Source organism: Rhinolophus sinicus, chromosome 16, assembly GCF_057876585.1.
Source record: "Rhinolophus sinicus isolate RSI-liver-muscle chromosome 16, RSI-T2T, whole genome shotgun sequence".
NCBI lineage: Eukaryota > Metazoa > Chordata > Mammalia > Chiroptera > Rhinolophidae > Rhinolophus > Rhinolophus sinicus.
In genome coordinates, this window is record NC_142516.1 from 152,429,737 (window position 1) to 152,455,528 (window position 25,792).

At 35.6% G+C, this 25,792-nt stretch overlaps 1 protein-coding gene across 1 annotated transcript in view; it reads right to left on the reverse strand.

Annotated features, from left to right (window-relative positions):
- The window catches only part of GPC6 (glypican 6), a 1,038,077-nt gene that overhangs the window by 317,842 nt on the left and 694,443 nt on the right, over positions 1-25,792 (reverse strand). The window contains exon 4 of the mRNA XM_019737186.3: positions 8,441-8,606. Coding sequence (XP_019592745.1) covers positions 8,441-8,606 — 166 coding nt within the window. The remainder of the gene's footprint in view (positions 1-8,440; positions 8,607-25,792) is intronic.

Consider the following 25,792-nt stretch of genomic DNA (forward strand, 5'->3'; position numbering starts at 1 on the left):
CACTACTATTTTTATCTTAGTAAAGTGTTGCAACATTACACCAATTTGTTATTTGAGTTAAAATAAAGATTTTCCTTTTAGTTGTTAATCAGGATCTTTAGAATGATTAAAATGTCCCAGGAGGTACCCCCCCACGCCCTGCACACACACATACACACTTTATTCTATTTAATTAGTCACAAAGATGTTTTATTTATAATGGCCCTGGGACTTGTCATAAGTTTGCTATTGTGAAAAGCCATGTGGTTTAGTGCTTTCTTTAACAATCCACTTACCTAGCTCTATTTATGTTTCTTATTTTCTAGTTCCTACCACACAATAACTTCTCCTACCTCATATTTGTCTTAGCTCCTCGAATTGGAATTGCTAAGAATGTCATTGGGCTGATATTTATACTGTTTGATTTTTGCCTGTGTTTTTGGGCTTTTGGGAATTTATTAATTCCATTCTAAAGAATCATCAAATATTTTCTCTCGGCATGCCAAAAGCCAGACATCTTGTGTTACAGCTTGAACTAAAACAAACATGACAGTGAAAACTACCGCATGTTAATAAAATCAGATGTTAATTATCAAAAACAAGTACCTTTTGATACAATTATCAAATTAAACCACTTACCTATCGAAAACATTGAAACTGACATGTACACTAAAAATAAACTGCAAAATTCCAAATACAAAGGTAATTCTCTAGCCACCTTGAATCATTCTGATATGTTCCGCTTTCTCCTGGTATTAAGTTAAATCCTTCTGTTGATTCTCACGGAAACTGGAGAGGTTGAAAAGACATGAGAGGTGTTTCCGTGAACTTCGTTTTATAAATGGAACCTCTTGTATACTAAAGAATGTTATACTGTCAAAAATAGCTATGCCTCATTACATACTGGCCACTGGTTGGTGTTATGTTATATTGCAACATGAATTCCAACTTGAAAATCTAGTTTAGAATATCATAAATGTAGTCATCAGTAAATAGGAAATGGATCAACTACAATGATAAATTGTATAGAAGTTGCATATGTGAAAACTGGAATAGATGAATGAACAGGAATTGGCATTCAGAGTAAAGACACACACACACATATACACAGAGACACACACACATACACAGACACACACACACAGACACACACACAGAAAGACATAGAGACACACACACACACAGAGCTTAGAATGACTACTTGTCTATTACACCAAGGTTTGATGTGCTTTGCCTGCTTTGATCTATGGGAAAATCTGCTTGATTCAGAACAGAAATTGCAGTCCCATGAATCTCTTGAGTTGTTGCCTCAAGACCAACACTAGTAAGTGCTCAGAGGTTAAGAAATGCCTACTTCTGTGTTTGCTGAATAGCCTCATACATTATACCACTCTTAAGGCATTAGCCCTATTGTACCACATAAAAAGACTTTCACATATGCAGAGTTCAGAATAAACTATTTTGTAAATATAAGAAGTTGATACCAAATGCCACTTGTGAAGGTTGCTGTGTACCAGCCATCTATTTTCTTTCTCTTTTCCTTTCTTCTTCTCAGTGTGTTATTAGTACAACTTACGCATTCTGCCAGCATTACAGAGAGAACACTGCATATGATAAATGTCCACGAGAAATGAGACATATTAAATCAGATTATAAAAGGAAGGTAGGGATTTGGCTGGGTGGGGTTAGATTTCAACTGATAGAAAATAAAATGTTTTTATTAAAAAAATCTTTCTTGGTGCTTTTAGGAATGTACAAGGTTAAAAGCAAGTTCTGCAGTGAACAGTGAGATCAGATTCTAAAATAATTGCTTTGGCTTTTATTCCTCAATTGAAGAGTTGTACTTCTGGCCTGTATTATCGAGTAGGCTCTTGTCTCATAGAAAGTGGAGATGAAGAAACCTTGAAAGCTTGCTGATAAGTGCAACTCTTGAATTTTTCTTTTTCTTTAGTTGAAAGGAAACAATTTTATATGTTTAGGGTCTAGAGGTTTTTGAAACATGGCATTTCAGGATATACCAATCAGAGTCTATGATATTTACTATGGAATTCTTTGTAACTAAAATTTCTTATCAAATTTGTATTACAGAATTTCATGATTTAGAAAGTCTTTGAAAGAGGAGTATCTTATACAAATGCTTTTCACAGTTCCTTATAGTTTTTTTATATTCTTCTGAAATGTACCACCATGCAGCTCTGTACATTATAAAAAGAAAACCTGACTGCATTTACTAGAAACAATAAGTATTTATCCAGCAACATCTACCCCAAGCACAAAGTTGTGAATACCCTATCTACCTTGAGGATAAATAACTCTTGTAGGTCTTAAGAAAGTCATTTGTGCATCAAAGTAACCATTTATTACATGATACCAGTCATCTGACTGACCTAGCACAGCTTCCTTGTGGCTGGTTATAATTTACAACTTGATAGCAGCTGTCACAATGAAAGAACCAGGTTCATTATCTGATTTGTTTCTGCCATGCCTGCACTCATAGAGTCCATTAACAACAGAGATATGTGCTTTTTAAATTACTGAATTAGTCATAGTTCCTTTAAAAGAGTAGGCTCACATAGTAAAATAAAACAGCCTCTTACTACAGTCCCTTCCATTTCTCTGTTTACTTCTTTCCGTTTATTCCATTGAAAGAACACATACAGAGCCCTGCTCTCAGCGGGCAGGGCCTTATCTATTCTATCCCCATGCTTAAACCAGAACAAGGTCCATAGCAGTAAACGTGTTAGATTAATGAATAAATGAAGGAATGAATGCATACTACCCACTCTATTGCCTCTTGGCCTGGCACAAATATAGTACTCACTTTGGGTTGCATGTTTGATGCTCTCATGCTAATTTTCTGTCTTTGGGCTGTCTTGAGACTTAATAATTAGATAGTTTGAAACGAGAAAGAAAGCCCAGAAAGTTTGATACCAGTCATTTGTCTGGTTTATGAGTACCCAAGGAAGGCCTGACTTAAAAATACAAGCTGCTTTGCTGGTTCCTCCTCTCCACCCCCCATTGGAGGACATCTATGGATCAAAGAATTCATCTGTTCTTGAGGAAAATTAACACAAATTCTCCAAATCTTATCAGATTCAGTCAATGGAAGTAGTGGTGATGAGATCTGATCATAAAACATGTCAAACATAAAACAAATAGGTATTTAAGAACTACTGACAGATCATGCTAGGCCTGTTGAAATTCTCACAGAAACTTGCAAATCTTTGGGGCCTATTTGTAACAATTATATATATTACAGCTATTCAGCATCAATTATCTTTGACGTTAATTCAATGCTGTCCTGTTTACTAGTTCATTCTACACTTACCAAGCAAGATAGGGCTTCCCTGGCCAGCAGATGCGAGGTTAAGTTTCCCTGCTGAGTAGACACTTAGCATACTGTACTTCTATTTTCCTAATGCTTTATCACAGTTGATTATAATTAATTTAACTACATGAAATTCTCCAAGGGCAAAAAATGTATTTGTCTAGCTAAGTCAATATAGTGAGCTGAATTAATATGTGAAGATTATTAGGGTCTAACTACCTGGGATAACCTTAAAAAATTAGGCTATCATGTTGGGACAAAAACATCTTCAAGTCTCACTTTTATGGAACTATAGAGATAGTTCTGCCTTATACTTGTAGTAATAAGCATCTTACAACATTCTAGCAATACACACACATACACACACACACACGAATGAGAACAAAATAGAATCACTGCCTTTTGTCTCACCAACATTTGTCTTTCCATGTACACTACCCGTTTTTTGTTCACTCTGCGGTTCTCACGTTCTACAAAGTCTTAGAAAGTACCAGATATTTGGAGGAGGCTATCCCACACATCTTAGGTTTTAAAGTAGAAACAAGATTTATTCTCGTCATGTAAGTGTATTTTCAGCCTTAACTTTGATTAGGTGAACTAGGTGTAATCTGCAATGCGGCCCCTTGTCAAACAGAACAATTCTCATCTGAGGAGGGTTGGCATCAGTGCCAAACACTCAAAATAACCATAGGATATTACTGAAACAATGAATTCTGCTCACAAACTGTTTCCCTCAAGGAAATTTTAATTTCCGTAAACATTTTTCAAGAAAACACTTTTGCATTCAGGCAACATTCAAAAGTTGGACTAAAATAAGTTGTGTATGAATAGCGAGTAGTAACATCTGGGGTAAGTGCCTGAGCAGAGAGAGGCAATGCCTCAAATTACATTGTTCTCCTACTGCATAGTTTCTAATACTGAGAACAGGCTTAAAACCACTCTTGTGTTCTTTCAGATCCTGCCTGGCTGAGGGGTGCCGTATAGCATGCCCATCATTTAGCGGGGCAAGTTGAAGTGCAAATAGAAGCTGGTTTGTGCCTTGTACCAGGGAATCCCACACGCCCCTAGAAAGCAGCTGAAAATTCCTGGTGGAGATGAACTGAGGCTGCTCACATACTCTAAAATGGGTCTAGAAGCATCTTCCTCACTGTCAGCAACTTTTTTTTTTTTAAAGCCTCTTTGGGCAAAAAGTGAAGAGTTCCTCATTTTTCCTGCAATAGCTAATTGATAAGAATTTTTTGAGTAGTATCTCTGTGCAGGGCATGGAGTTAAACTTCCTAAAAGGACTATGAGAATGCACCCTGTGTAGATTCCTGATTTTTTTCTAGGATTAAAGCACCTTACAGAATCTCAGAAGTGAATGGAATACCACTGGGGTTGTTACTTGAGTCCTTATAGCATTTCATTTTATCAGTGAATTGCCTCTCTTTTGACATGATCCCGACACCAACTGAATTCTTAACAGTTACAAATCACTTTCAATTAATTGGTGGCATTGTAAAGATCATGAGAATGGTGCCACCAACTCAATTCTTGTGTTTATTGACAGCTGATTGCATGGTGCTGTTAATATTTCAGATGAGCGCACAATAATGAAAGAACACTTATGAAATGCATAACCTGGGACATTGATGCAGCCGATAGAGATGGCTTATGCAGTTGACAGCAACCAGAGTGAAAGGTTTGATGAAAAGACGCAAGAAGCACAAGAGTGATGGGCTGCAGGTGCTAACTAAAGAAGGGCGATTATATATAATTTTTGTTGGATTACTGATTTCCTCATTGATCTTTGATCCTGCATTCATGAACACTGTAACACTGTCATCTTGGATGTATATGTGTAGAAAATGGATTTCACACATTTGATTCATTATAATAAATTTGTGAACACTTCACATAGGGACACAGATTATCAAGAACATATTTGGCTCCACAAACTATGTTGGTGGTCAATTCTCAATGCCATAGCAAAACCCGAAGAATGATGACTAGGATAATTTTCTCAGAGGTCTCTAACATTCATTAAAAAAATCAAATACAGGAACAATGGGTATGAAATATATTGTAGGACTAACCACCTCGTTTCCTTTTCATTAAAATACTTGCAACACTTAGTGACTTCAACTTTTAGTTTTTAAATCAAATTATTTTCCAGACTTATAATTTCACATCAAATTGGCATCTAAGAGACTGAACTGATTGAAAGTATAAGGATTTGTTTTACATCAAATAGCCAACCAACACTGAGAAAAAAAAGCCAATTAAGAAGTTATTGTTGCTCATACAAGTTAAAAAGCCCATATTCTCATTCTTAATGTGTTGCTCTTAGTAACAAAATCCACATGTCCACTTTCATCAATAAGTTACAGGCTGACCAAAGACAATTTAACTCTGCTCTGAATTAGAGCAGTTTCAACCAAAAAGTATGAATAGTCTTTATGACTCAAGAGTGATGCTATGAGGTTTAATCTAGTTTTTAAAATATGCAAATGTTTTTAGATTTCTTGATGAGAGTACATTTTTATTAGCATTATTTGGGTAAAATGTATTTGCCAAAATTAATCTAAATGCACATTATAGAAGATCAAGTTTATACTGATTACTTTTTTTTTTTTTTTTTTTTTTTTTTTTATTGGGGAAGGGGAACAGGACTTTATTGGGGAATAGTGTGCATTTCCAGGACTTTTCTCCAAGTCAAGTTGTCCTTTCAATCTTAGTTGTGGAGGGTTCTGTTCAGCTTCAAGTTGTTGTCCTTTCAGTCTTAGTTGTGGAGGGCGCAGCTCAGCTCCAGGTCCAGTTGCCCATTGCTAATTGCAGGGGGCACAGCCCACCATCCCTTGCGGGAGTCAAACCGGCAACCTTGTGGTTGAGAGGACACGCTCCAACCAACTGAGCCATCCGGGAGCTCAGCGGCAGCTCAGCTCAAGGTGCCACGTTCAATTTTAGTTGCAGGGGGCGCTGCCCACCATCCCTTGCGAGAGTCGTCGAGGAATTGAACTGGCAACCTTGTGGTTGAGAGCCCGCGCTCGAGGAATTGAACTGGCAACCTTGTGGTTGAGAGCCCGCGCTCCAACCAACAGCTGAGCTATCCAGGAGGCAGCTCAGCTCAAGGTGCCATGTTCAATCTTAGTTGCAGGGGGCAGAGCCCACCATCCCTTGCGGGACTCAAGGAATTGAACTGGCAACCTTGTGGTTGAGAGCCCACTGGCCCATGTGGGAATCGAACCGGCAGCCTTCGGAGTTAGGAGCATGGAGCTCTAACTGCCTGAGCCACCTGGCCGGCCCTATACTGATTACTTTTTAAATTCATGTCCCCTCTAAATTCTTAGCAAAAAAAATATTGTTTTTGACTTAGAAGGGTCCCTTAATGATTAACTTTCTAAAAACTCCCTCATTTTTCAACTGAAATAACTGAAGATCATACAAATAGATTTCATCCTCCGACTGAAAGGACAGAGAATAGTACTTTATTCTCTCTGAAATGATTTTTGAAATTTTGTCAAATGACTTACATTGGGATCTACCCACTCTAAACTTTTTCTTTAAAACATCAAAACCATTTTTATTTGGGCTGCCTAAGCATAATAATGTGTTAGCCAATGGGTTTCATTGCCAAAGCTAGAACCTCAAAGCACATTGTCACACAGTGGGCTTAGGTTTCTCTGTATTCCAGCACATCTCAGATCTTTTTCCTATTCTACTCAAATCTTAGATGTCAGAAGACTTTACTCATGCATTCTGGGTTTAGAGGTTTGCATAGATGATGAAGGCCCTCTGAGGCTCCCAACTACAACTGTTATTTGCACCACTCTGCTCGTCACTATGCAATTGCAGTAAATGCAATTGAAAGTCCTTTTATTTGAAGGCCATTTGACAGAGGGTGGAGAAAATACATTTACTCTTTCAAGGCCGATATATTTTTCTGGGAGAAGCTTGCCTATGAAATTTGTCCTTTTATCCTTGGATAGCTATTTGGGAAATATCTTTTTGCAGTGTAACCCCCTGAGTGATTTCTTCAACTTAAGACCTGAGCCACGACTCACAGACCTTCCCTGACTCATCCTCACCCTGTTTCCTCCCACCTTCTAAAGACTGGCAGGCTGACTCATGCTTGCGCGCTTGAAGCATTCTTGTCCATAGAATGAGGAAGAAATTTGCATATTTTAGCAAAAATATTGAGCTAGTTTGATCATAGATATTTAAGGAAGGAGTTATTTACTAATATTGAAACAGCACACAAATCACATTGAACAGCTTAAAACTGGTTCTGCTCTCTTAAAGGAGATCGGTGATTAATACAATCCTTGAGTTATTTTAGAGACAGCACTGCGCATATGCCACCCCTGTCCTTTAGCTGCACCCAGAACCAAAGTTTCTCCCTGCCCCACAGAACCAAAGGATCAGAACAGTAGCGGAACATGAATACTCACCCTTTTAAAAACCAAGGGTCCGCTGTCCAGGAAGATCTGGTGCTGAAGTCCCTTTACCATAAATGGCCAAGTCCCATTAAAACTTACCCCAGCAGCACTCCAGCAAACCTGTTGGGATAACTCCTTAAAACCTTCCCATTGTAAGCCATTGGCTAGTTCGTGTTTTAAGTGATACAGTTTCCCCTTCTACTTGCCTAGCACTCTGCAAATAAAACAATTCCCGATTTTCCACTGGTGTTCAGTGTTTGTCTCTGCTGTACGCGTGGCGGGGACGAGCTCCCTTCCTGTTCAGTTACAGTAACAGTGTGCTTGTGAGTATGTTGAGGGAATACAAATCAAACAAGACAGTACTGTGGATTTCTTTTACAAGAACCTTTTCTAACTTGTGCCTTCCCACAGGATCGCACAGAAATTCAACACAGGCTACTTTTACCTTCGTCAGAGAGATCAGCGAACTCAACACAGCGCGCGCGTACAATCTTCAACAGGACGGTCCTTCACAATATTGAAAGACGTCTTATTTTTTTGAAGAAAAGAAGAAAACGCAAATAATGTTTATAATTTGCTAAACGCGGCTTTGTGTGTGTGTGCTTTAGTCCTCTTACTCCCTACAAGTCATCACAACTTTGAACCTGCCCTCAGACATCACGGACACTTGCTGTTCCCACATCTCTGCTCTCGGATCAGTGTAAACGCTCCTTACCTATAAACAGATTCCACTCCGTGTCCAGATCAGCCTGATTTGCCAGACAGCCTTTCATAACGTTGAGGCAGTAGTTGTTGCAAGGCCTTACGGAGGGAAGTCCTCGACAATATGGGCAGTACAGCATCTTCATGAGAGCACGGATGCACCCTGGGGTCGGGCTGACCTGTGGATTTATTTAAAAAGAAAGAAAATCGGAGATAAGAAGGATGGAAGAGAGAAAAAAGACGTAGCCCATTTTCTCTTTTTTAAAAAATGAGATGAAATGGTTCTGATAAACCTCCAGCAGGAGAGCAGAAGGTTAAAGGAACCATCAGCATCTTAACCCTTTGTAATACTTGATCTTGAAGCCAGTCATTTCTTGTTAACTAGTTCTCTTTGGCATAGTAATCGTCAATTTTCTTGAAATGTCAAACATTTTGATATCTATATCATTGTAATTCAGCCCTAAAACCTAGGCACTGTTTCATTGCAATAGAACATGAAATGAGATAATGCACATGAAAGCAATTTGCAAAGTTAAAAGCCCCATAAAAATGTAGGTATTATTAAAGTTTAATGTGACACCTTTAGAAAATTTTCTAACTGGTTATTTGACCCTGCTTCTAAAGGAAGTTGGCAGATATACTTCCTTTGTACATAACTTTTTCAAAAGGATCAATATCAACTTGTCTGGGATTTCTGAGATCCCGGCCTGCTCAGAAGCAATGCAACTGCTAAGGCACCACCTTCAGGCATTTGAAGCTATGCAGTTCTGGAATTCCGTGGAAAATGGACCCAATGTTGAAAGTGAGGAGAAATGCTTTCAGTGATTCAGAACAGCTGATAATCAACTAACAATGAAGTGTATTTGCCTTGCATATGGAAAGCAGCCTGCTCCTTCCAAAGTTAATCTCTTCTAAACCAATATGGCCTTTTTAGGCTTATTGAAAGTTCTAATTTGACATCAAGTGCAAGGAATATTTAAAACAGTATGGAACAACCACAGCAACAGAAATATAGAAAGCTCTTTTTCATGACTAGACACAGATATTATTGTCATATTGATTAGGTTGGTTCCATATAATTTTTGTATATTAGTCAAGTAACTGTATGTTGTCATTCTTGCGTTCTAGATCTGAGGACAAGCCTCTAAGTTGTATCATTTTGACCTCTTGGAGTGTTACAGTCTTATCAAATAGACCTGGATCCACAGGTGACATTTACATGTCCAGAACATTCTGATACTGACAGAGCATAACACCAATATAAAGGTGGGTCAATAAAAGTTATTTCCACATAAATGGATACTTCAACAACTATAGTTGATCTCTGTCATTTTTAATCATTTATCTAGAAACTACATTTGAAGTTTTTGATGCAAAGCTTTAATTTTTGTAACATTTTCTTAACTTTATGTTTTATACTGACAATATCCCTAATACATTATTTTAGCTGTTTATTTATTTGTTTAGGTACTGAAATTTATAGTTGTCCTTCTGTTTTTTTAATTTTCTTTCCAAAATTGTATGAAAACTTTCAAACATACAGAAAAGTTCAAAGATTTTCCTAGTGAATACCCATATTCCCACTCATAGATTCTACATTTAACATTTTCTTACATTTGCTTTTTCACACATCCCACCACGTATCCTTCTATCCATCCATTAATCCACCTTTATTTTTCATGCATTTCATTTTTAATATTCTTTTTATTTTTACTTTTCCTGGTAATTTAATGTTGGCTTTAATAACATAGAATTAACATGATCAACAACAGAAAATTAGAGTGTGTTAAGTACTCCAAATCAAATATGTGAAGTAACATACAATTGGCCTTTCTTTATCAAGATATTCAGAGAATGGTTTTGCATCCATTAATTCTAAAACTTATTTTCCAGCAATAAAACAAAAACACAAAGGGAAAACAAAAGTGAGGAGTCTAGTGACTTCTCTTTGGAGCACACATTAATGCCGCCATATCATTTTCTCCAGATGAGCTATTTTGTAGAAAACGCCAAATTTTATCCACAATTGAGCAGTGTTGTTCTAAAATTTTCTTTTATCCACTTATATGCGTAACCCAAGCCATTCACAGAAAATACAGACAGAAACTCTGTATTCTCCAAACAGAATCAATGTCAAATTTCAAATTCTTTTACATTTTACTTATTTGGCATAGTTGCCGTTCTACAAATCTTTGTTCATAGGATTTTGTGTTCCATAGCCTTGCAATTTCTCTCCTGACCCTGATGTATTTCTCCAGAGTCCTACCCAATGTTCACCCAGGCTGACTAAGCAGTCTTCCTTTTTCTCACATAGTGTGTTGGTATAAAACCTGGAACATTTTTAAATATTGTGGATGCAAATTTGAGATCTCACGAACAGTGTGGACTCTTTTTCATCACTGTAAGCTACACTGTTCTGCAAAACACGCATACCATTCATTATAAGGTGCTATGATTATGATTTAGGTACTCAAGAAGTGCTTTTTGAATTGAACTCTCTATTGTGTTTGCCAATTTCTTGGCTATACTGATATTCAAAGAAGAAAGGAACATAATACTTCTACACATCCAGCATTCAACTGTTGCTTCTTAACTTTGTTTTCAAAGGTTATTGATTGCATTAATTCCAAAGCTTTCCTTTAAATTTTTTTTTTATTGTGTTGGAACCAGTACAATTTTCTCAGTCTGACATTTAAGAAGAGTCTCCAATCAGTGTAGCCACCAACAGAGAAAATTGAACAGCCTTAATAACCTAAAAGAACAATGTTGTTCAAGTTAAATGTGGCTGTCTTAGTACTTTTAGAAATGACATCCTTCCTGATCAAATAAAGGGCCTTTGAAGATGAAGAAAATGGAGAGTGGAGAATCAAAGTTGAAGCTTTCATGTTCACAGACCATATTTTTTGAATTGACACAACTGCATGCTTGAATTAAAAAAAAAAAAAAAATCATCACTTTAAACTGCAGACTTTTTGAAGTCAGCCTCTGAAAAGAAGGTTGTTTTAAATGCCAATTGTGTGCAGGGATATTTCTCTTTTTAAATGTTTAATAGTGCTTTAGAATTGTGCTATAACTACTTAAAAAAATCTTTTTATTTTGAAATCAATATAGACTCACAAAAGTTGCTAAATAGTAGAGGCCTGGGTGCCTTTCACTCACCATCTCCCCAATGGCAACGCCTCATACAGCTGCAGTATAACATCGCTATGAGGAAACTGATGTTGGTACATTGCTGCTAGCTGGTTTATAGACCTTCTGTTTTCATGATTTTTGTCTTCCTACTTTCCTTTGTGAATGTGTATGTATACTTCTCTGCAATTTTATCTCATGTATAAATTTGTGTAATGCCACCACAATCAACATACAGAACTTTTCCATCTCCAGAAAAGGACTCCCTCGTGCTACTTCTCCACCCCACTTCCTGTCCCTGTCACTTGGCAATCTATTGCCATTGATCTCTTTCCATTTCTATAATTTTCTGATTTCAAGAATGTTATTTAAATGGAATCATACAGTATGGACCCTTCTGAGTTTCACTTTAAAAAAAAAAAAAGGAGCATAGTGCCCTTGAGGTCCATCCAACTTGTTTCATGTATTAATAGTTCCTTCCTTTTTTAATGCTGAGTAGTATTCCATTGTTTGGATGTAACAGAATTTGTTCAACTAGTCACTCAATGAAGGATATCTGGGTTGTTTCCAGTACTTTACTATTAGGAATAAAGCTTCTATGAGCATTCATGTACAGGTTTGTGCATTAACATAAGTTTTTATTTATCTAGGACAAATGCTCAGGAGTGCATTTGATGAGTCAAACAGTACATTTAGTTTTGTAAGAAATTGCTGAACTATTTTCCGATTGATTGTAGTACTTTACATTTCCACCAGCAATGTTTGATAGATGCAGTTTATCCCCATATACTTGCCAGTATTTGGTCTTATCACTGGTTTTTATTTTAGTCATTTTAATAAGAATATTATCTACTTTTAAATTTATAGTGAGTTTTCTGTGAATGCTAGCTATACCTGTAATCTAGTCTCAATGGGTTCTAATAAACATCCGATCCAATTTCATTAACCAGCTAATCTCTGGAAAATATGCAACATTAAAAAAATAATTTTGAAATAGTAGATAAATATATAAATCTATATATTTGGAAAATCTAAAATAAACAAAGCAGTTATAAAAATCTCACATTTAAAATTTAGAATACAATAATTCTCAAACACTTAGCACGAAAAATGTATACATTTTGTGGATTATTAGGAAAAAAATTCATAGTGAAAAAAATTGTGTTCATTTAGCAACAATAAAGAATACAATCCATCTTGAGAAACAAAATGTTGAGTTGTGTTTGTTTGTTTTATTTTTTTAAGTTGGTGATGTGGATTTTTTATTATTAAAAAAAATGGCTGTAGCTTCCTAGATATTCAAAGTATACTGATAAATAAACTTAAGTAAAAGAATAAGTTGAGATGTTTATAAAAGTGATACCCACGTGGTATGAGTGAACAGTGTTTTGGAAGTGAAAAATTAGTAAGTTGAAATTGATATTCTTTTTCATACTTGTTTGTGCTCCCACCTAACTTTTACATGTTGTCTGTCACCAGTAGTAATCCTTTGTCAAGAATTCACAGTATTAAGGGGAAAAAAGGAAAATAATCAACGGTTGGTATTCCATTATCCTACTTTGCAAAGACAGATACAAGTTTGTGAGTTAATCAAGTACAATTTCAACATAAAATCTTTACACCTTGGGTTTAGTCCTTCTTACTACTTTTATGTAATGAATGACTTACAAATTATCATTTTACAGTTGATGTTATAATTAACTAGTTGTAAGAAATAATAACACATTTTGAGGAATAATAATATAATTTACAACTAAGTTTCTTTGTAAAATCACTGAAAAATAAAATAACATAAAAACAATTGTGCTGTTAGTTTGTACCCTTGAGGGTGTTTGTTGTTTGTGTTTCTTTCTTGAAAGGTTAAGGCAAAATACATTGAAACATGACAAGGAATATAAAAAGAGCCCTTAATAAAGCTGTATACTAGGATATAGCACTAAGACGTATCTACCTGGCTAGCCATATGTGTCAGGATGTTATAGCAAAAAATTATTATATTTCCTAAATGTGATTTGTGGCATAGCATTCTCTTAACCTAGCCATATCACAGCAATTCTTTGCAGGTCTTTAATAGACTTAAGCTTTCTGTATCTGGACCAACATTCATGCATCTGTACTCACATTAATAATTCCTAATAGTAGCCAATGTAAAATAAGACTGTCTCTTAAAACATTTTTTAAAAGAAAACATGTGAAAGTTATAAATCTATATTTATACACAGTGAACATATACATAGGAAGTGCTTGTTTCTATGAAAATCATACGGCCGAATTAATAAAGTAAACATATCTGTCTTCTGCTCCCAAGAGACAAGTTAATATAAGTGAATTCTTTAACTAATATAAATTCAAAATGTGTTTTTTGAGTAAGAGTTGATGCCATCCTCCATTTTCTAATCTATAGCCATATTAAATGACATTTTTGTACTCATCATCTCAATATATCACCAGATTCTGAAGTGTCTTTTGAATGCTCAAGAATGATACAGTCAACATAGTTTCCTGTTAAGTAATTTTCATTATAATTCTTTAACTATCAGTAGCCTGTAACTAGGCTTTGTAGTAAGTTCATGAGAATTTAAATATTTTCTTCTTTGTTCACTCATGCAACTTTCATTCATCCAGCATTTATGATAATATATAAAGAGATCCTGGACCAGCATTGGAATACTCTGGAATACATTCATTTCTAGATCATTTCATGGAAGAAATGATCTAGAGGAAAGGCAGTGTAAAGAACACCCATGGTTGGGCATTTAGCTCAGAACTGGGAAGTAGGTGTTAACAGAAGTGGCTTCTGAAGAAAGCCATGTAACAGATGTCTGTAGGATAAGCATGGAAGAAGAGTGACATAACAGACATGGTAGAGTAGGAAACGCCACAAATAAGTCCTTCCACTGAAGCAACCATTAATCTAGCAAAAAAAAAAAAAAAAAAGACAGAATCAACTTTCTGAGAACTCGAATCGAATTTAAAAACCTTACAGCAACCAGGACAGTGTTTAGTAAAGAAAGAGAATGTAAATTTCAGTAAAAACACTGCTAAATCTCAAGTCTCAAGATGTTTTATAAGATTGCTATCAGATTAAGCATTTTCTCTGAACCACATTGAAATGAAACTAGAAATCAATATCAGAAGGAAAACTGGAAAATTCACAAATAAGTGGGAATTAAACCACTTATTATACTCTTTACAACCAATAAGTTAAAGAAGAAATCACTAGGGATATTAGAAAATACATAGATGAATGAAAATGAAGACAGAACATAAAAAACAAACAAACAAAAAAACCAACTGATATCCATAGAAGCCTATATATATAAAAAAAAGTTTTGTTTATCTCCACTTACTCTTTATTATTTCCTTCTTTTTACTAACTTTGGTTTTAGGTGTTCTTCTTTTTCTATTTTCTTAAGGTATAAAGCTAGGTATTGATTTGAGATCTTTCTTCTCCCAGAAGCTGGGAGAGAGACATGAGATAGTCTATTCCTCTGAGCCTCCAGAAGGAATCAGTTCTGCTGACACCTTGACCTGAGACTTCTAGCCTCCCAAACTGTTAGATAATATATTTTTTAAATCACTCAGTCTGTGGTAATATGTTATGGAAGCTTTAGGAGACTAATACACCAACAAATGAGATAATCTTGATGAAATGGACAAGTTCCTAGAAACACACAATCTACCAAGACTGAATCATGACAAAATAGGAAATATGAATATACTTATAAGTAAAGAGATTGAATTTGTAATTAAAAGCTTTCCAACAAAGAAAAACCTGGGACGAGATGGCTTCATTGATAAATTCTACCTATTTTTAAAGAATTAACAAAAATTCTCTAAAACTCTTCCAAAAAAAATAGAAGATGAAGAAATATTTTCTACCTCATTCTAAGAGACAAGTATTACTTGATCCCAAAGCTAGACAAAGACATAATAAGGGAAGAAAACTATAGAAACTATAGACAAATACCTCTTATAAATGTAGAGGAAAAAAAACTTTCAACAAAATACTAGCAAACTAAATCCAACAGGATATTAAAAACATTATAAACTGTGACCATGTGGGATTTATCCCAAGAATGCAAGGGTGGTTCAACATAAGAAAACCAATCAATACTCATAGAGCAAAGAAACAGAACCCACATGATCATATTAATTGATGCACAGAGCTTTTGATAAAGTCCAACACATTTTCATGATAAATACATAGAGAAAACTGAAACTAGAAGGTAACTTCCTAACCATGATAAAGAGCATATATGAAAACCTACAGCTGACATCATTCTCAATGGGACAAGACAAGGAGGCCTGTTTCATCAGTGCTCGTCAAGATCATACTGAATATTCTAGCTAGAGTCATTAGGCAAGAAAAAGAAATAAAAGGTATCCAAATTGGAAAGGAAAAAAATAAAGCTATCTCTATTCATAGATGGCATACTCCTGTATACAGCAAATCCCAAGGCGCTCACACACACACACACACACACACACACACACACACACACACACACACTACTAGAGCTAATAAATGAATTCAGCAAAATTGCAAGGTATAAGATCAACACACAAAAATCTACTTAGTTTCTATACACTAGCAATGAACAATCTGAAAAGGAAATTAAGAAAGCTATTCCATTTACAATAGTATCCAAAAGAATACATTTAACCAAGGAAATAATGGAATTTTACACTAAAAACTAGAAAGCATTGCTAAAAGAAATTAAAGAAGGCCTAAATAAATGGAAAAACGTCCTGTGTTCACGTTCTGGAAGACTTAATGTTGTTAAGGTAGCAGTACTACTCAAAGTAATATACAGATTCATTGCAAACCTTACCAAAATTCTAACAGTTGTTAATTGCAGAAATGGAAAAACCAATTCTCATATTCATATAGAAATGCAGGTGGCCAAAATAGTCAAAATAATATTTTAAAAAGGAACAAATTTGGAGCACTTACATTTCCTGATTTCAAAACTTACTATACATTATTACAAAGCAAGAGTAATAAAAACACTGCTACCATCCAACAATTTCACATCTTGGTATTTAACTCAAAAGAACCGAAAACAAGCTGTGGAAGAGATATTTGCACTCACATGTTCATCGCAGCATTATTCACAATAATCAAGTGGTGGAAACAACCTAAATGCCCATTAACTGACGAATAAAGAAAATGTGGAATATACATATGATGGACTATTATTCAGCCTTAAATAGGAAATCCTGCAATATGTGACAACATGGAAGTACCCTGAGGACATTATGCTAAATGAAATAAACCAATCACAGAAGGACCAATAAAGCATAATTCCAGTGGCATGAGGTATCTAAAGTAGTCAAACTCATAGCAGCGGAGAGCAGAATAGTTGTTGCCAGGGACAGAGTGAGAGATGGGGAGTTGCTCTTCCATGGATAGAGTCTTAGTCATGCATGTTGACAAAGTGCTAGAGATTTGATCCACAACAATGCACATATAGTCAATAACCCTGTGATAAATACTTGACAGTTTGTTAAGAGGATATGTCTCATGCGTTTTTCTGCAAAATAATAATAAATGCTGTTACACTAACATAATTATAAATATATAGTTCACTGAAATAGAGTTGAAAGATCAGAAATAAACATATATTTATGGCCAATTTATTTCCACAAAGGTGTGAAGATTGATGGGGAAAGAATAGTCTCTTCAATAAACCATATTGAGAGAAGTGGATATCCTCATGCAAAACAATGAAATTGGACCTTACCTCCTACCATGCACAAAAATTACACAAAATGGATCAATGACCTAAATGTAAAGGCAAAATCTATAAAACTCATGGAGGAAAACATGGAATACATTTTTATGATCATGGATTTAGCAATGAACTCTTATATGTGACCCAAACAGAAAAAGAGATAAAGTGGAATTCATCACAATTAAAACAAACAAATAAACAAACAAAAGAAACAAAACTTAGGTTTATCAAAGGACATTATCAAGAGGGTGAAAAAACAACCTACAGATGGGAGAAAATATTTGCAAATCATGTATCTGATAAAGGAACATATATAGAATATATACAGAACTCCTACAATTCAACAAGTAAAAGACAAACAATTCAATTTTAAAAATCAGGAAAGGACTTGAATAAACATCTCTCCAAAGACATGCAAATACAAATGATTGGAAGTGAATGAAAAGATGCTCAACACCATTAGTCACTAGAGAAGGCAAATCAAAATGAGACATGACTCACACTCCTAAGATGGTTGTAATAAAAACACAGTAACAAATGCTGATGTGAATGTGGAGAAACTGAAATCCTTATATGTTGCTGATGGAAATGTACATACGATGCCACTCTGTAAACGTGGAACTATTACAAGACCCAGCAATTCTACTCCTAGTTATATATTAAGAGAAATGAAAATATACACCACACAACACTGGCACATAAATGTTTTCAGAATCATTATTCATAATAGCCAACAACTGGAAACAATCCAAAGTGTCCATTGAATGATGAATGGATTAACTAAGTGTGGTATATTTATACAATGAAATATTATTCAGCACTTAAAAGGAATGAAATTCTGATAAATACTGTATCATGGGTGAATTTCAAAAACATTATGCTATATGACAGAATCCAGTCATAGAAGACCATGCATTGTATGAATCCACTTATACAAAATGTCCAGAAAAGACACATCCATAAAGACTGAAAGTAGGTTAGTGGTTGTTGAAGGAGTAAGGGAAATAGGGTTGGAGATAGATAACGACTGCTAACATATACATTTTCATTTTGTGTGATGAAATATTCTAAAATTAAATTATAGACACAATAATGGCCGTCCAACACTGCCTTTAGGTTTCATTTTATTTTATTTTATTTATTTATTTTTTTTTAAATTAAATTTATTGGGGGTGACAATTGTTAGTAAAATTACATAGATTTCAGGTGTACAATTCTGTATTACATCATCTATAAATCCCATTGTGTGTTCACCACCCAGAGTCAGTTCTTCCATCACCATATATTCGATCCCCCTTACCCTCACCTCCCCAACACTGCCTTTAAATATACTAAATACCTTTGAGATCTACACTATAAGGGAACTTTATGGGATGCAAATTCTATCTCTCAATAAAGCTGTTTAAAGAGAGGGGTAGAAGTACCTTTAACAAATAAATTCCTACAACCATATTTATACATTTTAAAGACATTGCAGACCTAGAGACACAATTCTTTAAAAAATATATATATATTTTTATTTATTTATTTTTTTTCCGTGACAATTGACATTCAGTATTATTTCATATTCATTTCAGGTGTACAGCATAGTGGTCAGACATTTATATAATTTATGCAGTGATCTCCCTGATTTGGTGTAGTAGCCACCTGGCACTGAGCATAGTTGTTGAAACATTTTGGCTATATTCTCTATGCTGTACTTTACATCCCCATGACTATTTTGTAACTACCAATTTTTATTTCTTAATCCCTTTACCTTTTTCACTCAGCTCCCCAGCTCCTCTCCCCTCTGGTAACCATTAGTTTGTTCTCTGCATCTGTTGAGTCTGTTTCTGTTTTGTTTGTTCCTTTATTTTGTTTAGATTCTACAGAGAAGTGAGATCATATGGTATTTGTCTTTCTCAGTCTCACTTATTTCATTCAGCATAATACCCTCTAGGTTCATCTATGTTGTCACAAATGGCTAGATTTCATTCTTTTTTGGCTGAGAAACACTTCATGGTATATATGTAACACATCTTCTTTATCGTAAGTTTTAATTTGCATGCCATCCTGAGTAGCGTGATAAAATCTCACACTGTCCTCTCCATCCCACCCGGGATGTGAATCATTGCTTTTTTCAGGGTCTATTGATGTGCACTTGGATTGCTTCCATATATTGGCTATTGTAAATAGTGGTGCAATGAACATAGGGGTGAACGCATCTATTCAAATTAATGTTTTGGATTATAGAGGCACAATTCTAATAACTAACTAGAGGCTATATTTAGCTATGTGATAATATAAAAAAAATAGTTAAATAAAATTAACCTTGAATTATGTGATGCCAAACTTAGTTTGATGTGTGTGATCTGAATGATATAACATTTTCTCTGGAGAAGTCACCTACTATTTCAACCGTTGCTTAATGGTGGCTTGGTGATCAACTTTGGTACATGCACACAGAAAACCTTTGGGCCTCTGCATGTTGATTGAATGTTTGGATGCATATACATGTTGATTAACATGTGTATGCTCTAAAACTATCTTTTCTCCATCTTGTATCATTGAGAGAAAACTTGGATAAGACAGGAAACAATTACAAATTACAAATTAGAGCCTGAAGGAAAAATGTTCTCTACATGACTGACAAATGTTTATGGAACCACTGTGATAAAAATTCAGCTTATTTTTAAAAAATGCATGTACACAATTAGAAACCTCTCCTTAAAAGCATGAGACTTATGATGCCTTTGAAAGCCATGAAATGATGACTGAACTTCCTGGGTCTGGGAGAAAAGGAATAGACATAATATGCATGCCTAATAACCATTACTGCTGAATTTCCAAAGTCCAGTTTAAATAACATCAATGCTGTGAAACATGTAAAAACAAAACCAGGACACGCAGAGTAAGGTGAGTTAGATCTATGTCAGTTCTTGCTAGCCATGTTAGCGCTTGTCAGATTATGTCACAAATTTAATGTTATGTAGGTCCAGTTTCTAGATTTAATTTCATTCCTTAAAATATAAATAAAACTGTCATAAAAATTAGTAAATGTATATCATTATTCACTTGATAAATTGGAATAGTTCCAAATAGCATTTAAATCACACACACACACACACACACACACACACACACACACACAATGCATATTTTTTCATCCGTTAGAATGAAATATCTCTTTCTACTAGTTAAACACGTATTTCACAGGGTTTTTCTAATGTGTTTACCCAATAGAGCACAACACCATTTTATCTTGCTCTGTCATTATGAGGTCTTGGTTATATTGACTTTTATTTGGGAAGTCTGCTTGACATTCCTAACTTTGCTCAAATGTAAATTTTCAAAATGTGAACATAGAATGTAAAATAAGATCCCTAAGTATCTCATCAGGGAATAGTTTTCTTCCTCAGTCAGAAATTATAGCTTAAATATTACTTCATTTAGAAGAAACCTTTTAATGGTGACTTTAAATATGAGTCATTGATGTAATAATCCACTTTGGTAAAAGCTATGAATTTCTAGCCTCTGTACACTGGTACTAACATATATATATGATGTATTTCCTTTGGAATACACACAATTTTCTTTAAAGTAGGGATGTGGCATTATCAAGAGTGGAAAATCATATCAATCATTGTCTCAGGAACATGTATAACTTTAAATGCCTAGTATAAGAAGCTGGCATATGGTGGGAGGTGAATAATATTAAAATATGTGTGGTACACACAGAAAAATAGACAAACATATTGCAGTGTTTTGTAATTTTTGATTCAGAACACATAGATATGAAATTTGTGTTAATTTTATCCATCATTTATTGATTTATTGATCTATCCATCTATTGGTATCTATCAACAGTTTTCCATGAATACTAATATGCCTTCCTGTCATTCTAATGAGAATTAGTCATTCTAATTCCTGATAAGCCCTGCGCGGGAATTCCCTGGCTCAAAGCATCAGTGTGTTTCCATGGAAAATTCCCATTTTTCACTTCATCCTGCAAAGTACCAGCATGGACCTTTTCTGAAAAAGTCCTAAGAAGGGAAACAATGGCAACATCAGTTTAGGGGAGGTTGTACAACACTGATTTGGCTGTGCTCTAATCAGTTGACCGACAATTGATCTACAGACTGTCATCAGCAAAGAAGAGAATATCACTTGGAGATTTCTATGGATATGGGGAAATCTGATTGGGATGAGATCCTCCAACACAGTCCAGTGGTGATTCTACCCTTCAAAACAAACAAACAAACAAACAAACAAACAAACAAACACAACAACAACAAAGCCAAAGTGTAATAAGGGACAAAGAAAAGCTAAGATGGTGGTATTTGAGAGGAGGAAAGAGAGCACTGCACCTAGAAAAAAAGTTTCTTTTCTTCTTCTAATATTAATGAAATGGAAGGCTATGAACGAAATCATTCTTAAGTCCATTCAGTAAATATTTAACAAACATCACCATGTAAGGGCACTACTTGAGGTGTTGTAATAAAAACCAATGATGGATTTCAAAGTTACTGGGAAGCAAGATCCACAGCTTAGAAAAAAACAAAACAAAAAAAAAACCATGTGATAATTTCCTGGGGTTCAAACAACTGGCCAAGAAACAGTTAGTGAAGACCCTGATTTCACCTAAGATGGCCAGTGGGAAGCTAACCATAAGAAACTCTCAGGAGAAGAGCAGAAGCACAAGGAAGAATATTAGGAACATGGAAAATTCCACAATCTTGGATTATTAACTGCTTTAATGTTTCTGTTATTCTTATTTTAAATAAACATCTTCTAGGACAATTTGTTAAGAGTCTACAAAGGATATCACGCCTTTCAGTATTATAAATATTTCCAAGAGTTCTGGGTATGGGTGAAGGACAGGAGAAGACAACAACAAAAGCAAAATTCCATGAAATGAATTATGGGAGAATTTGTAGAAGAGTGATACAAAAACAATGTTTCTAATTTTCTTCTGTCGAGGCAGAAGAATACACTTTATGAAGACTAATAAATAATATAATTTACTCTTCATTTCAGTTATCGTATTCTTTATTTCTGACTGCTTATTTTTTATGGTTTCTACATCCTTCTTTATACTTACTATCTCTTAATTGAAGTTCTCACTAAGTTCCTTAAGCATTCTTATAATCAGTGTTTTAAACTTTTTCTCTGCTAGGTTGGTTGTCTTAATTTCATTTATGAATGTTCCCAAGGGTTTTGCTGTGCTTAAACACTAATGTTAAATAGTTTGCATGTCATTGTAAACATAAAAATCTAACAACAAAATAGATTAGTTAGGGCCCAAGATGGTGGATTAAGTAAATGATATGCCTACTGCCTCCCAGGATCACATCAAAATTACAAGTAAATTACAGAACATTCAACCTCAAGAATCATCTGAGGGCTGGCTGAACAGAGTCTCTGTAACTAAGGATATAAAGAAGGGGCCACACTAGGACTGGTACAAGGGGCAGAGACGTGAAATAGGCTTACCCTAAACCTATAGGTAGTGGTTGAATACTGGGAGGAACACCTCAGAATTGGAGGTCTCCCCTGAAGAGGGAGGGGTTCTAGCCCCACGCTGGACTCCCCAGCCCAGGGGTTCTGTGCCAGGAAGAGGAGTCCCTACAACATCTGGCAGTGAACATTAGCGAGGACTTGGTCCATCTATCCTGGTGAGATGGATGGAGGCTGGAAACACAAATGGTTTCTTAAAGGACTTGCACACAGACTCACTGCATTGCAAACACTCACCTGGGCTCTTGTGGAGGAGTGGCTACTTGAGATGTACCAGAGACATACATGAAAAGACTGAGTTATATGGCTTTGAGGTGAGGGCTGGAGGGACAGCTGCCATTGTCCCTGTGTGGAGCTTACCTCATATGTAGCCTACAGGAGGCTCCATCTTTTCTATGTTGAACTCTGCCCCACAGGCCAAATCTGAGACTGAATTGATCTGATAAAATACACACATGTATACCACATTGGTACCTCTCTGTGTCTTTGCCTACACAATTAATGCTGTATCACCCAAGACATGCTCAAAACAAATCAACCAGCCTAGTCCATGCCCCTAATAAGGCTCTTTCAATGGCTGAGCCTTACAGGCAGCTGGCAGGTGACAACAGGTCTATGGGGCCCTGGGTCTTTTGCTAAGCTGCCCCAGGCTCAATAGTGGTGGCATTCATCCTCAGTTTACAAGGAGGCCACTCACACACACACACCTCCAGGTCCAGAACAAGTATCAACCAACCACATATAGCTTTGTAACTCCTACCAGGGAGCCCCTAGTCAGTCACAGGCAAGGCTGATATTGGTCTGTCTCTCAAGAGACACCAGACACAACACACTCAGAGGCTGGCTTCAGACCACATTGGAGCACTATTTGGTTGGATTTGCAAGGGGCACACTCACAGGGTGGTCTCAACAAGAGCCTGCTGGGGTAAATCCCTCTCTGAGGGGTCAGCCCCCAAACAGCAGCTCATACACTGTGGGCGTGACCAATAGTCACAGCCAGTCAGCCTAGGAGTCAATCCTAACCACTGATGTGCCAAAAGCAATCAAGACTCAACTACATCAGGAGAATACACACAACGCATACAAGGGATACTCCCAGAACACAGACACAGGTGATCAGGGAGACTGCACCACCAGACCACACAGGACACATATAACATAAGGCTACCTGGCAAGGCTGAGATACATAGGAAATCTACCTAATACATATAAGGAAACACAGAGAGACAGCCAGATTGAGGAAACAAATAGACATGTGTCAAAGAAAAGAACAGAAGAAATCTCCAGAAAAAACAACACAAAAACAAATACCTAAATGAAATGTAGGCAACCAATCTACCAGAGAAAGAGTTTAAAACACTGATTATAAGAATTCTTAAGGAACTTAATGAGAACTTCAACTAAGAGATAGTAAGTATGAAGAAGGATAAAGAAACAATAAAAAAGAACCAGTCAGAAATAAAGAATATGATAATTGAAATGAAGAATACACTAAAAGGAATCAACAGCAGATTAGATGAAGCAGAGGAAAAAATCAGCAATTTAGAAGACAATTTAGTAGAAAACATCCAATCAGAACAAAAAGACAAAAAAAAAAAAAAGGAAAAAAAATTAAAAAAAGAAAGAAAAAAATTTTAAAAAGAAGAAGTTTAAGTGACTTTTGGGACAATATCAAGCATAACAACATTTGCATCATAGGAGTAGCAAAAGGAGAAGAGAGAGAGCAAGGGATTGAGAACCTATCTGAATAAATAATGACTGAAAACTTCTCTAAACTGGTGAAGGAAATAGATATACAAGCCCAGCAAGTATACATGAACCCAAACGAGGTGAACAAGGCCCACACTGAGATATATTAAAATTAAAATGGCAACAGTTAAAGACAAAGAGAGACTCCTACAAGCAGCAAGAGAAAGGCAACCCGTTACTTATAGGGAGCTCCCACAAGAATATCAGACAATTTCTTAACAGAAACTTTGCAGAAGGGAGTGGCAGGAAATATTCAAAGTGATGGAAAATAAAAGCCTACAACCAAGACTACTCCACCCAGCCAGTCTATAATTTAAGACTGAAGGAGAAATAAAGAGCTTCCCAGACAAGAAAAAGCTAAAGGAATTCACTACTACCAAGTCAGTATTACAAGAAATGTTAAAAGAACTTCTGTAAGAAGAAGAAGGGGAAAACAAACAAACAAAAGAAGATGAAAATATGAATAATAAAATGCCAATAACTATGTACCTATCATTAATCACTTTCAATGTAAATAAGTTAAATGATACAATCAAAAGACATAGGGTAGCTGAATGGATAAGAAAATAAGAACCATGCATATGATGTCTGCAAGAGACCTGTCTCAGTTCAAAAGATACACCGAGACTGAAAGTAAAGGGATGGAAAAAGATATTTCATGCAAATGGAAATGAGAAAAAAGCTGGGGTAGCAATATTTCTAATGGGCAAAATAGACTTTAAGGAAAAAAAAAGTAAAATAAGAGACAAAGAAGGACATTGCATAATGATACAGGGATCAATCCAACAAAAGGACACAACCCTAGTAAACATCTATGCAACCAACATAGGAACATCTAAATATATAAAACGAATATTGACTTACATAAAGGCAGGTATCGACAGTAAAGCAATAGTTAGGGGATTTTAACACCCTAATGACAGCAATGAACAGATCTTCCAGACAGAAAATCAACAAGTAACCAGCAGTCTTAAATGACACACTAGACCAGATGGATTTAATTGATATTTTTAGGGCATTTCACCCCAAAGCAGCAGAATGTACATTGTTTTCAAGTGCACATAGAACATTTTCCAAGATAGACTGCATGTTAGTCCACAAAACAAATCTCAATAAATTTAAGAGGATTGAAATCACATTAAGCATCTTTCCTGACCACAATGATATAAAACTAGATTTCAATTATAAGAAAAAAGCTGAAAAACACTCCATCACATGAAGGCTAAATAATATGCTACTAAGTAATGAATGGC